General features: G+C 37.3%; 1 protein-coding gene and 1 pseudogene across 2 annotated transcripts in view; one reads left to right on the top strand and one right to left on the bottom strand.

Annotated features, from left to right (window-relative positions):
- Nucleotides 1-13968, bottom strand: part of CDH6 (cadherin 6) — a 133824-nt gene that overhangs the window by 23925 nt on the left and 95931 nt on the right. For both annotated transcript variants that reach the window (XM_077116888.1, XM_077116889.1), the window contains exons 3-5: nucleotides 13276-13570; nucleotides 4015-4134; nucleotides 371-538 (exon numbers count right to left, since the gene is read on the bottom strand). In XM_077116888.1, coding sequence (XP_076973003.1) covers nucleotides 371-538; nucleotides 4015-4134; nucleotides 13276-13570 — 583 coding nt within the window. The remainder of the gene's footprint in view (nucleotides 1-370; nucleotides 539-4014; nucleotides 4135-13275; nucleotides 13571-13968) is intronic.
- LOC143647532 (U2 spliceosomal RNA) lies at nucleotides 5805-5943 on the top strand (annotated as a pseudogene).

Below are 13968 nucleotides of genomic sequence, written 5' to 3'. Positions count from 1 at the left end.
TACATGCCTGATTAAATTCACAAAACAGTAAGTCAGATTTTCCTAACAAATAGCAGCAGGCTTGCATACATATGTTCTGCACATTTATGTCTGTAGTAGTTTTTTTAATAAGGAAAAAGAAAGCAATGGTGTTGCCTGCAGAACAACCACCACACCAGAGAGAGCTCAGCTAAATTACCAATACGAGAACATTAATGTTCACATTTACTGAGCATAGGCATTGTCTTAATCTCATTTTTTTAAAAAAAGTGCTGGTTCTTACTAAGTTCATTAGCTTTGACAATAACAACAATGGACAGCCAATGCCATTCTTAAAGTTAGAAGTTTATAAAACTGCACCAGAAAAATGCATTCAACCAAGTGTTCCTACTCTGGGGAAATCGAGGCGGATTGTCGTTGACGTCGGTCAGCGTGATGTTCACTGTGGTGGTCCCTGATAGTCCCCCCATCTGGCCGCCCATGTCCTTGGCTTGAATCACTACTTGGTACTGCTCCCTGTTTTCTCGATCCATGTTGAGCAAAGCCGTCTTGATGATACCTATGGATGTGGAATTCAGGAGTGGGAAGGGATTGATTAAAATTCATTATGGAATCATCTACTTATGCAAACAAACAAGGATTGCCACCCACCATATGCAAGGCACTGTGGAAATGTCATGGTCGACATGAAGTTGATTATACAAAGTCCTTTTATTGAAGGAAATTACAGCCATGTGGGGGAGATAGGTATATTAAAACAAAACAGGATTATACTACAAGGAGATTGAAAATAATTACAAGTCAAATCCTGCATTAATATAGACTGCAAGTAGTATGAATATTAAGTGTTATAAGGTGACAGCAAAATATAACTGAGTTGGCATGTGGTATAATGGTATATGACAGTTGCTGCTTGGTAAAAGACATTTAGGTATATTATGAGGAAATGGTTAAGAAGGCTATATACTTGAACTGATTCTTGAGTTTACAACTGAATTGGCTAATTGTACCTCACATATATCTTCCATAATGAATGTTCTGAGGATTTTCTAAATTACAAAATGATGGTCTTAAGAGAGCACAGCATCACTTCTCTCATAATTATCGCCTTCTATGGTAATTGAGAACTCAGGTTTTCCTAAAGCTTTAGGAAAAAGTGAATCCTAGTTCAACTGGTCCCAGCCATGAACATTTTTAAGTTAGGTAAATTTACCTCTATTCTTAGTAGTTATCACGTAATTAGTTGAAAGAACGTCTAAAAGTTTGCCTATTCACTATACATGGTTTTTGCTTACATTAACAACATTCTTTGAAAATCATTGGAGAAGGCTTTATAACCTTCTCTGGTACCACAGTCCAGTGCTTAACAACTAATGAAGCTGAAAATATCTTTTTTTATTTTTAACAAGAATGCCTCAGACAACAGTTCGATTTTATTCCTGTATTCCTGGCTTCAGTGAAAGTGCAGCTGCTTTCTGTTCTCCAAATAATAGTACTTTTCTATTTAAATACAAGAAATCTCCTTAGCCTTTTGTCCTTTAAGTTGAATAATTCTAATTTCTCCTCCTCATTGTTTTTCAACTCAACATTTTCTTTCTCCTTGGGATTCTTTCCAAGTTCATTGCACCTCTTAACACATCGATTTCCAACTGGGTGTAGTTACCTGGACAGGTTTTTATTTCTACTGACAAAAATAGATATTTGAAAAATGTATAAAAGAATCTCGGCTCCTATTGTTATAATAAAAATATGTGTCAAATTTGCTATGCAATGCAAACACTATTGATTAGAACACAAATCGCTATAAGATAGTGTACTACTTTGTGGAGAAAGTACAGAAAAGTGATATGTTGGCAAAAGAATTCCATTAAGGCAATCCATGTTGTCTGATTAGGGCTGTAACAGCGTAGACTAGACAATGATGTGATAAACAATGCAGAATCTCAGTGGTTGAACACGACTAAAGTTTATTTCTTGCTCATGCTGACAGTGGGGCCAGCAGGAAGCTTTGCTTATCATGATTCAGCAGTCAGGCTTCAGATCCCACCTCAACATAAGTTTCCATGATCATTGCAGTAAACAGAAAGGATTGTGCACCAGCTCCAAAATGTCTGCCTGGAAGTAACTCAGGTCACTGTCATTCTCATTTTATTGGCCTCAGTAAATCATCCAGCTACATCCTGGTTTGTAGCAGGATGGGGAGTTGCAATCCTACCGAGTAACCAGAAAAGAATAAGATTATCTGTCAACAGCCTTAATGGCAATCAGAAGTGGTTGGCCTCTTAACTTCACCCAAAACTGAAAGGAAAAATAAAGCCAAATATAATTTTTCTGAATCGACCTTTCATAAACATGGTGGATGGAAGATTCATTGTCACATGTCTTGATTAAAATGATCTGAATGTCATGTTTAAAAATGCATCGTTGGTGTTTGGCAGATAAACTTAATGGAAGTGCAATCACACTGATGGTTTTTATTAAAAGTCTGCTAGCTCAACTGAGCATGTCAATCAAAATTACAGATAAAAATGATATTGACTGTGTTTTAAACTTCAACTTTTGTGTGATACAAAAAGAAGACATGTTTATTTGGTGCAAATTTTATATTTTCTATAGCACACTCTCTAATTTAACTTGTATGGTTAGTTTACTTGACACTGTAATTACATGGAACCTTGAATAAGGAGTGAGATCTTGTTGGTTTATACAAGTTAGTGTGATGCCTCAATATATCCCAGAATAATTTGGGCAGAGAATAAAAAAGTATTTGTAAAATGCCCTTGAGGGGCTGGGGAAAATGTGGAAACATTAAATTTCCCCATTGGGGGAATTCCTGACATTCTTGCAAGCATTGGGGGCTACCAATTTAGTAGGCTGAGACCTTGCCCTTATGAAATTTATTCTTGCTAAACTTACTTATAATGATGCCTAAGAGTCACCCCCAGAGAACCTCTTTTGTTGCTCAGATGTGACCTCTCTCTCTAAATCACCTCTGTAGGCAAACTCAGCTCTCCTCTTGTGCTGGTTTGAAAGGAAGTATGCCCCCTAAGAAAAGCCATGTTTTAATATAAATCCCATTTCATAAAGGTAGAATAATCTCTATTCAATACTGTATGTTTGAAACTGTAATGAGATCATCTCCCTGGTTGATCTGATTTAGTCAAGAGTGGTTGTTAAACTGGATTAAGGGACAACATGTCTCCACCCATTTGGGTGGGCCTTGATTGGTTTATTGGAGTCTTATAAAAGAGGAAATATTTTTTGAGAATGAGAGACTCAGAGAGAGCAGAACGATGTAGCCATGAGATGCAGAGAGTCCACGAGCCAGCAACCTTTGGAGATGAAGAAGGAAAATGCCTCCCGGGGAGCTTCATGAAACAGGAAGCCAGGAAAAGACGCTAGCAGATGACGCTGTATTCGCCATGTGCCCTTCCAGCTGAGAGAGAAACCCTGACTGTGTTGGCCATGTGCCTTCTCACTTGAGAGAGAAACCCTGAACATCATTGGCCTTCTTGAGTCAAGGTATCTTTCCCTGGATGCCTTAAATTGGACATTTCTATAGACTTGTTTTGATTGGGACGTTTTCTTGGCCTTAGAACTGTAAACTAGCAACTCATTAAATTCTCCACTTTAAAAAGCCATTCCGTTTCTGGTATATTGCATTCTGGCAGCTAGCAAACTAGAACACCTCCTGATGTGGAACATGACTTCCATGGGTGTAAATCTCCTTGGCAACATGGGACATGACTCTCTTGGATGAGCCTGGTCCTGGTATCATGGGATTGAAAAAATCCTATTATTAAGTAAATAATAGGGGGAATAAAGGGTAGGGATGTTTGGGTGTTCTTTTTCATTTTTGTTTTTATTCTTATATATTTTTGAGTAATGAAAGTTCAAAAATTGATTGTGGTGATGAATGCAGGACTATATGATGTTCCTGTGAACTACTGATTGTACACTTTGGATAATTATATGGTATGTAAATATATCTCAGTGAAATTGCATTAAAATAAAAGATCAAAAAAAAATTCCAACCTGTTTCTGATTCAACTGAAAAGTAGGGCTGTCCTTGTAGAATACTATAGACAACTTTAGCACTGTTGCCATATGTTGGATCATCAGCATCAGTTGCAGTGACTTGGACAACAAATGTACCTGGAAGGAGAGAAACATAAATTTAAACTAAATTAAGGGTCCATTAGTGATCCTTGATACATGCACACAAAGAGAAACATAATCTTAATTTACACAAAACTACTGTGGCAAGGGAGTATAGTACTTCACTAGAATGCTAGATTAAACATCTTGGGTTCTGTACTAAGAAGGAATATGATCAACATTTATAAATATCTTAAGGATTAAGTTAAAGATTAGCATGAGAATGATCATGACTTTGAGCAAGAATGATTCCAGCACATCTCTAAAAGGGAATTTGGTTGGACTCTTGCAACAGTTAATCTTTAAAGTTATACAGACCAAGGTCAATCAGCAGCTTCTATTTCTTTGTTCACAAGTATTAGTTCAGGGGTTGTCCAAATCATGGGGATACTCATGATTTTGCTAGAAATTCTATTTCACAGATTCCCTTCTTCTGTACTGTGATGTCTGTAAAATGTAGCAGTTATTTTGTGATTTTGGAAATGTCAGCCTGAGGACAAAGCTGACCCAATGAAAAAGACAGGAAATTACAGAGAAACAGCTAGAACCCAGATTAAACCATATCTAAAGCTCACTTTATTTTTGGACTTAAGTAATATGACCAAAACATACTCTATTTTTAAACTAGTTTGGATTGGGTTTTCTCTGACTTGAAAGTTAGATTTTAAGTGATAAAGTCTTAAATAAAGGTAGTTTTGGATTAAAGAATTTAATGGTCCATGACCAGATGGCTTCACAGGAGAATTTTACCAAATATTCCAAGAAGAATTAACACCAATCCAGCTCAAACTCTCTCAAAAAAGTTGAAGAGGAGGGAACACTCACCAACTCATTCTACAAAGTCAACATCAATCTCCTATCAAAGCCAGATAATGATACCACAGGAAAAGGAAATTACAGGACAATATCCCTTATGAATCAAAAATGCAGAAATCTTCAACATAGTACTAGGAAACCGTTTTCAACATCACATTAAAATAATTAACACACCATGATAATTTGTGGGATTTATCCCTGGTATGCCAGGTTGGTTCAACCTGAGAAAACCAGTTAACGTAATATGGTATGTTAACAGGATGAAAGACAAAGCCATATGGACAACTTAATTGACACAAAAAGATATTTGACATTATCCAGATCCCCTTCTTGACAAAAGCATTTTGATAACTAGTAGTAGAAGGAAACTTCTTCAACACGATAAACAGTGTATATGGAAAAAACCATAGGTAAGCACCCTATTTAATGGTAAAAGACTGAAAGCTTTCACTCTAAAATCAGGAATGAGATAAGGATGCCCACTATGACTACTGTTTTTCAACACTGTGCTATAAGCTCTAGCCAGAAGAATGAGGCAAGAAAAAGAAACAAAAGACATTCAAATTTGAGAGGAAGAAGTAAAATGTCCTCTATTTGCAGACGGCATGATCCTACATACAGAAAATCCTGTATTGGTATTGTATCAAATCTTGCATCATTTGGGTAGAATTGACATCTTACCAATACTTAGTTCTCAGATCCATGAACATTGTGCCCTTCCATTTTTTTTTTTACCTTCTCTTTTATTTCCTTCAGCAATGTTATAGAGTTTTCTGTGTACAAGTCATTTACATCCTTTGTTAGATATATTCCTAGATATTTGATTCTTTTACATCAATAGTTGCTATTGTATCACTTCTCAGCCTTTTGGCTATCTGAGGACAATATATTAAATGGATTTTTGGAGCAGGGAGATGGAATAGGAGCTTGCTCCGTCCACTCCACGCATCGACCTGGTATCGCAGTACTTCCAGGAATGGTGCACCCCCTCTGGGGGAAAAAAAAATGAAAACAAATAGTTGCTATTGTAAATGGAATTTTTTCTTGATGTTTTTCCTTCCAATTGTTCATTGCTAGTGTTTAGAAACACAACTGAATTTGGGATGTTGATCTTGTACCCCATCATCTTGCTAAATTCATGTATTAGCTCCAGGAGCTTTGCTATTTCCACAGCAATATTGTGGCTTTGATTCACATTTGCTTGATGGCTAGTAATGTTAAACATTTCTTTTTTATGTGCATTTTGGCCATTTCTATATCTTCTTTGGAGAAATGTCTATGAGAGTCTTTTGCTCATTTTTTAATTGAATTGTTTATCTTCTAATTGTTGAGTTTAAGTATTTCTTTATATATTCTGGATATTAAACCCTTATCAGATATGTGGTGTCCAAATATTTTCTCCCCTTAGTAGGTTGTCTTTTTGCTTTCATGATAAAATCCTTTGAGACACAAAAGGTTTTAATTTTGATGGATCCTATTTTTTGTATTTTTACTTTTATGGCTTGTCCTTTCAGTGTAAAATCTAATATACCATTACCTAGCATTAGGTTCCAAAGATGCTTTCCTACATTTTGTTCTAGGAGTTTTTTAGTTTGGCTTTTATATTTAGGCCTCTGATCTATTTTGAGCTTATTTTGCATATGATTTGAGGAAAGGGTCTATATTCTTTTGTAAATGGAGGTCCAATTTTCCCAGCACCATTTGTTGAAGAGACTATTATTTCCCAATTGAGTGATCTTTGCCCCCTCATCAAAAATCAGTTGGCCATAAATACGAGGGTTGATTTCTGAGCTCTCAGTTCAATTCCATTGGTCCATGTCTGTACTTGTGCCATGCTGTTTTAATTACTGCAGCTTTGTAGTAAGTTTTTAAGCTCAGAAATTGTGATTCCTCTAACTTTCAAGCCATCTTGAAAAAGCAGAATGGGGAAAGGGAAATGACCAGACATTTCAGGGATTATTAAACTTTGGTGCAGAAGTGACTAATTCCAGGAGACCCAGAACGTCACTGTGAATCTACCAGTTAGAGTTCGGGCATATGGACATCAGGTGATCAGTGGCGTTTTATCTCAGGTCCATCTCATAGTGGGTCTAGTTGGTCCCTGGACCCATTCGGTGGTTATTTCTCCAGTCTGGAATGCATAATTGGCATTCCAGCAACTGGCAGAATCACCACAGTGATTCCCTGACTTATGGATTGAAGGCTTTGATGGTAGGGAAGGCCAAGTGGGAGCCACAAGAACTGCCCCTACTTAGCAAAATAGTAAATCAGAAACAATATCAAATTCTTAGAGGGACTGTAGGGATTAGTGCCACCATCAAGGACTTGAAGGATGCAGGAATGAGGATTCCAATCACATCTCCATTCACCTTGGAGGATGATAGTGGATTATTATAAACTTAACCTGGTGGTGACCCCAATTGCAGCTCTGCTCCAGATGTGGTATCTGAATTCCTTGAGGAAATCAACATATCCCCTGGTACCTGGTATGCAGCTATTGATCTGGCAAATGTTTTTTTCTTAATTGTTATTAGTAGTAAAAGTAGCAACTGCTACTTTTGTAGTAGTAGTAGCAACTACTACTAGGTAGTAGTAGCAACTACTACTAAGTAGACTTATTGGTAAGGCATTTGCATATCAGAGGATGAGAGATAAATCCAACAAAAATTCAGGGGCCTTCTACCTCAATGAAATTTCTAAGGGTCCAGGGGTGTGGGACACATCAAGATATTCCAACTAAGGTGAAGGATAAACATCTGCCCTCTCCTAGGACCAAAAAAGATGCACGATGCCTAGTTGGCCTCTTTGGATTTTGACAACAACATATTCCTCATTTGGGTTTGCTATTCAGGTTCTGAGCAACTTGGAAAGTTGCTATTTTTGACTGAGCACTGGAACAAGAGGAGGCTTTGTGACAGGTCCAGGCTGCTGTGCAAGTTGCTCTGCCACTTGAACCATATGATACAGCAGATCCTGTGATTATGGAAGTGTAAGTAGTGAATAAGAGATGATGTCTAGAGCCTTTGGCAAGACCCTATTACAGAATTACAAAGCAGACCCTTAGGATTTGGGAACAAAACCTTTCCATCCTCTGGAAATAACTACTCTCCATTTGAGAAACAGCTTTTGTCCTGCTACTGGGTCTTAGTAGAGACTAAGCACTTAATCATAGGCTGCTAAGTTACTATGAGATGAGAGGACCTATCATGAGCTAGGTGTTATCTGACCTGCCAAACTATAAAGTTGGGCATGCACAACAGCACTCTGTATGAAATGAAAGTGGTATATATGAGACAGGGCTCAAGTAATTCCCGAAGGCAAAAGTAAGTCACATGAGGAAGTGCCCCAAATGCCCATGGCCCTTACTCTTGCCACATTGTATTCTCTTTCCCAGCCCACAGCTATGGCCTCTTGGGGAGTTACTTACAATCAGTTGACTGAGGAAGAAAAAACTTGGGTCTAGTTTGCAGGTACCACCTGAAAGTGGAGAGCTGCAGCACTATAGTTCTTTTCTGAAACATCCCTGAAGAGAGTGGTGAAGGGAAATCTTCCCAGTGGTAAAAACGTTGAGAAGTACAACTGGTTGTTCATTTTGCTTGGAGAAAGAAATGGCTGGTGATGTATTTGTATCCTGATACATGAATTTTCCATCAATGGTTTGGCTGAATGGTCAGGAACTTGGAAGGAACACGATTAGAAAACTGGTAACAAAGAGGTCTGGGGAAGAGGTATGTGCATAGTTCTTTCTGAGTGGGTAAACATGAAGATATTTATGTCCCACATGAATGATCACCAAAGGGTGACTTCAACGGAGGAAGATTTTAACAGTCAAGTGGATAAGATGACCTGTTCTCTGGATACCAGCTGGCCTCTTTCCCCAGTCACTTCTGTCATTGCCCAAAGGGCTGATGAGCAAAGTGCCTATGGTGTTAGGGATGGAGGTTATGTATGGGCTCAGCAATGTGCACTTCCACTCAGCAAGGCCAACCTGGTGATAGCCACTGCTGTGCTCAATCTGCTAGCAGGAGAGATCAATACTCAATTTCTGATATGGCACCATTCCCCAGTGTGCAATCTGGTGGCAGGTTGATTACATTGGACCACTTCTTTCATGGAGAGGGCAATATTTGTCCTAAGTGGAATAGAGTATACTCTGGATATAGTTTTGCCTTCCCTGCATACAATGCTTTTGCCAAAACAGCCATCTCTAGACTTGCAGAAAACCTTATCCACCATCACGGTATTGCATCTGATTAAGGAATCCACCTCATGGCAAATGAAGTACAAGAATGGGAACATGCTCATGGAATTCACTGGGTTTATCATATTCCCCATCATCAGGAAGTAGTTGGATTGATAGAATGGTGGGATGCCCTTTTGAAAAATCAATTATGGCATCAACTGGGTGGCAATACAATTCAGGGATGAGGCTAGTGTTTTTTACAAGATACTATATATGCTTTAAAGCAGCAGCTCCTCTATGGTGCTATTTCGCTTATAATCAGGATTCACATGTCCAGGAATCAAGGGGTGGAAATGGGAGTGGCATTACTCACTATTAATCCTAGTGAACCACTTGGAAAATTCTTCTTCTTGTCCCTTCAACCTTTGGTTCTGATGATCTTTAGGTCTTAGTTACAAAAGCAGAAGTGCTTCCACTGTGAGATACAGTAATGATTTCATTGAACTGGAAGTTAAGGCTGCCAGCTGGTCATTTGGGACAACTCATGCCTTTGAATCAACAGTCAAAGAAGGGATTACTATGCTGGCTGGGGTGATTGATCCTGACTATCAAGGAGAAATAGGACTGCAATTACACAGTGGAGTTTTCTTGGTATACAGGAGATCCCCCAAGGCATCTCTTGGTACTACCATGCCCTGTGATTAAAGTGAATGGAAAACTGCAACAACCCAATCCAGGCAGGACTATGAATGGCCCAGAAACTTCAGGAATGATGGTTTGGGTCACCTCATCAAGCAAAAGAACCATAACTAGTTGAGGTGCTTGCTGAGGGTAAAAGAAATATGAAATGGGTAGTAGAACAAGGTAGTGATGAATACAAGCTACGACCACGTGAGGACTGTAATGGTTATGAGAATTTCTTCCTTGTTTTGTTGTATGTTTTTATATATACATACAACAAATATCTTTGTTTTATTTCCAGTTTTATTCCCTTAGTTGTTTAGCTTTATATCAAGATATCACTTTAAGAGTGCACCCAATTCTTGGAAGAGTTAGTGTGTTTCTGATTCTATGCAGGACAGTTGAGTATTGTTAGGTGAAAATATGACTTTTATTGTTTTTATTTAGAGATTAAATATGGTTTAAGGAGATGCACATGGGTGCCAAGTTGACAGGGGGTAGATTGTGATGGATAAGTTCATGTGTCAACTTGGCCCAGATTATGAAGTCCAGTTGTTTCAAACACTGGCCTGTTTGTTACTAGGAAGATATTTCATGGGCTTAAATCATCAATAAGTTGATTACATCTATGGCTGATTACATCTACAATCAATTGAGAAGATTGCCTTCAACAATGAGAAATGTCTCATCCAATCAGTTGAAGGCTTTAAAAGGAGAAATGATGATTTCAGCAGTCAGAAGACAGAAGAGAGAATTTCCATCTGTACTTCAGCCAGCCAGCTTTTCCTGGGGAATTCATCAAAAGCCTTCATCAGAGTTCTCAGCTTGCAACCTGTCCTACAGAATTTGGACTTGCCCATACTCACAGTCGTGTGAGACAATTCTTATAAAAATTTCATCATATATATACATATATATACATGTATATATATATCCTAATGGTTGTGGTTCCCTGGAGAACCCTGACTAATACAGTACTAGAATGAAAATTTAAAAAAATCCATGGTACTGCACAACATAAACAGTGAATCCTAAGTTAAATCATAGACTATGGTTAAAGTACAATTCCAAAAGTGTACTTTTATCAATTGTAACAAATGTACCACAAGGTGCTCACAATAGGGTGGTATATGGGAATCCTGTATTTTATGCACGATTGTTCTGTAAATCTACAACTTCTCTAATAAAAAAGAATTAATTGAACAGCAGAACATAAACATCTGGAGCCTTTAATTCTAAAAGGCGATTATAAATTAAATATACAAAGGAAGCATTTTAGATCATTGTTTTTCTTCTAGGTACTGCCGTCAGCTAATAGACTTCAAAGTAACTATAACCCTCTGAAATTTCCATGCAAACTTTTATGTGTATGTTTCTATGCATATTTCACTGAAGAGAAAGTCCATAGATTTTATCTGATTCTCATAAGGGTCTGTGACTTCCAAAATAGGCATGATTGATTAAGGTCATTTTATGGCCGACTTTTGCTATTCATATCAAATAAGCCTTAAGTATATATTAAAGTTCTCCTGTCCATAAAAGGGGCAGGGAAGTTACATTTAAGGAATACTAGACTTTTTACATTCCTTTTGCAATATCTAATCATCATTTCATTTATTGAATCAATAGTTTGTACGATGATAGGTGTTGTATGTTCTGAATGCATCATGTTGATGTATGAGACAGAACACCAACTCTTATCATTTACAAGGGAGGTGGAGAGAATGAGAGATCATATGATTTTATAGTGAGAACTAGTAGAAATCAACAAATAACCATGTCCTCACTTACATGAATACAAAATTTGATTGCTTTTAAGATATGATTATCTGGATGTTTTGAGCTCCCAATGCTGATATTTTACTAGGGACTCTATACCTGTTTTCCCTTTTAATCCTCATGATAACTCTTATGAGTTGTCATTTATGATCTATTTTTCATAGATAAGGAATGGGAGGATTAGAGAAATGAAGTAACTTGCCCAAGGCCATCTGCTGGTTATTACTAGAGATATGTTTCAAATTTAGGTCTGTTTGACACCAAAGTTCATTTATACCACTCTGCTGTTTTCCCACTATCTTTGTGTAATTTTTAAAGATGCCTTTATTTATCACAATAATGCCATTTTAAAATTTTTGATCATGATAAATGTAGACATAACTGTGCCTGGAAGCAAATTTGAAATAAAACTTCCCTTCTTCAGGACACATTAAGACTAGCCAACCCCATACTTTTACAATAAATATTCCGTTCTGTAATGATTTCAGAAATGAAAGGCATCTCCTAGGCTTGTGCAGTTCATGACTTGCATATCTGGTCATAGCAGCCTAGGGTGATGCTGAGGGCCAACCTACCCTTGATTAATTCATCCAGCTAAAGGAAAATTATTTTTTCCCTAACAAATCTTCCTCTTAAGGGAATTTTAGTCCTCCTTTGTGTTTTGATAACAGTTTGTAATTTTTCTAACAAAACAAAATGATTTCAAGTAATGACTTGAGCAATTTCCACGTAAGAAAAATCTAGATGTTTTACAACTATATTGTGGACTGGATATTTTCCAGCTATGAAAATGTGAACCAGAACATCTCTGATATCTGACTCACAGAATGACAGGAAAGTTCTTATTATGTAATTGAAGCCTTTTGAATTTGACACGGAGTGAAAATAAAAATAAATTTTTAACACAAGTGGTTTAGAATCCATCACTATGTCCCAGAAAGTATTTAAATGTGGCTAAGCATGAAGTCAGTAGGATTTTTTTTCTCAATTTAAATCTTGTTTACCATCTCCCAAATTAAACAAAGTAAATCCACATATATTAAATTTTAAATTGGTAGTAGAATTATGCATAAAATATTAATTCACGATTTTACCTGTCATGGAAGTCTCTTAATTTCCACCAATTAGTAAAGGATATGTCCTCTAGACACCATCTGCATATTGTTTATGGATCTTAAAAAAAAGTTCTCTTTGAGTTTGTTTGCTAAATATGCAATCACTTAAAGCAACTGTCCTGACTATACATTCAGTCTTCTATTTTATCTGGAGCCTAACACCAATATAGGCCAAGAGGAATGGAGAAGGCTGCTGTGTTTCAGCCGAGAAATAAAGCGGTCAAAAGTAAGAGGGCAAAGTCTGTGTTTTGGGAGTTGAAAGTGGGAGACGTAGATGAGAAGATCTCCCTTTTTATCTTTCACTGTCACCCTACCACTTTTCATAACTCCACATCATTAGAAGAAATGCTGCTTTCTTAAAAATAATAAGACAAGACTACAGTAATATTTGGAAGCAGGGGAGTACTTACAAAAGCATACAATTGCATTGTTTAAAAGATGGCACTCTTAGAATTGAGCAATGAAATTCATTAAAACTCAATACCTTTCACTCATAGGAGTCTTTACGCAGTTGATGTGCTAGCGGAGAAATTGTTTTTGGCTGAAGATTTGCATCTCACTCACCGACATCGGACATCTCGGGGACAGTGGCTGTGTAAACCTCCTTGGTGAATATTGGTTCGTTGTCATTGATGTCATGGATCTTGATGATGAATTCTGACTCAGGCTCCACGGGTCTCCCTGTCCTTCTGTTTATAGCTTGAGCGCGAAGGATGTAAAAGTGTTTTTCTTCCCTGTCTAGTCTCTTGGTGGCCTGGATGTCACCTGTGTTTTCATTGATAATGAAGATATCTCCTGCTCCATCTCCTGAAAGGATATATTTAAGTGATCCATCTCCTCTATCCTGGTCTGAATGTAACTAGTGTAGAAAAACAAAAATTAAAGAAAATAAAAGTCAAGCAGGTGATCCTAAATTGTTTTTGTCTTTATGATGCATGCTGTGTTAACTTTCATTCAATCCTATAGAAATGATGCAGGTCATTTCCTTTTTACTATTGACGTAAATCCTTAATGGTGCATGCCATTCATTAACGAACATGCTTCCTTATAATCATAGAATTTTTCAGAACAGGAACAGAGCTTGAGGATAATTTAGCAATCCTTACTTCGAAGAAGGGCAAACTAAGGGCCAACTTAATAGCAAGATCCCCAAGGACATATTAGCCTGGCTGGAATGAAACTCCTATTTTTACTACACCATGACATTTTCTTAGTTGAATGGCTTCAGATTTTACTATTACACTCTGCTCCTCATTT

This window comes from Tamandua tetradactyla, chromosome 9, assembly GCF_023851605.1.
Source record: "Tamandua tetradactyla isolate mTamTet1 chromosome 9, mTamTet1.pri, whole genome shotgun sequence".
NCBI lineage: Eukaryota > Metazoa > Chordata > Mammalia > Pilosa > Myrmecophagidae > Tamandua > Tamandua tetradactyla.
This window is presented reverse-complemented; position numbering and strand designations above follow the sequence as displayed.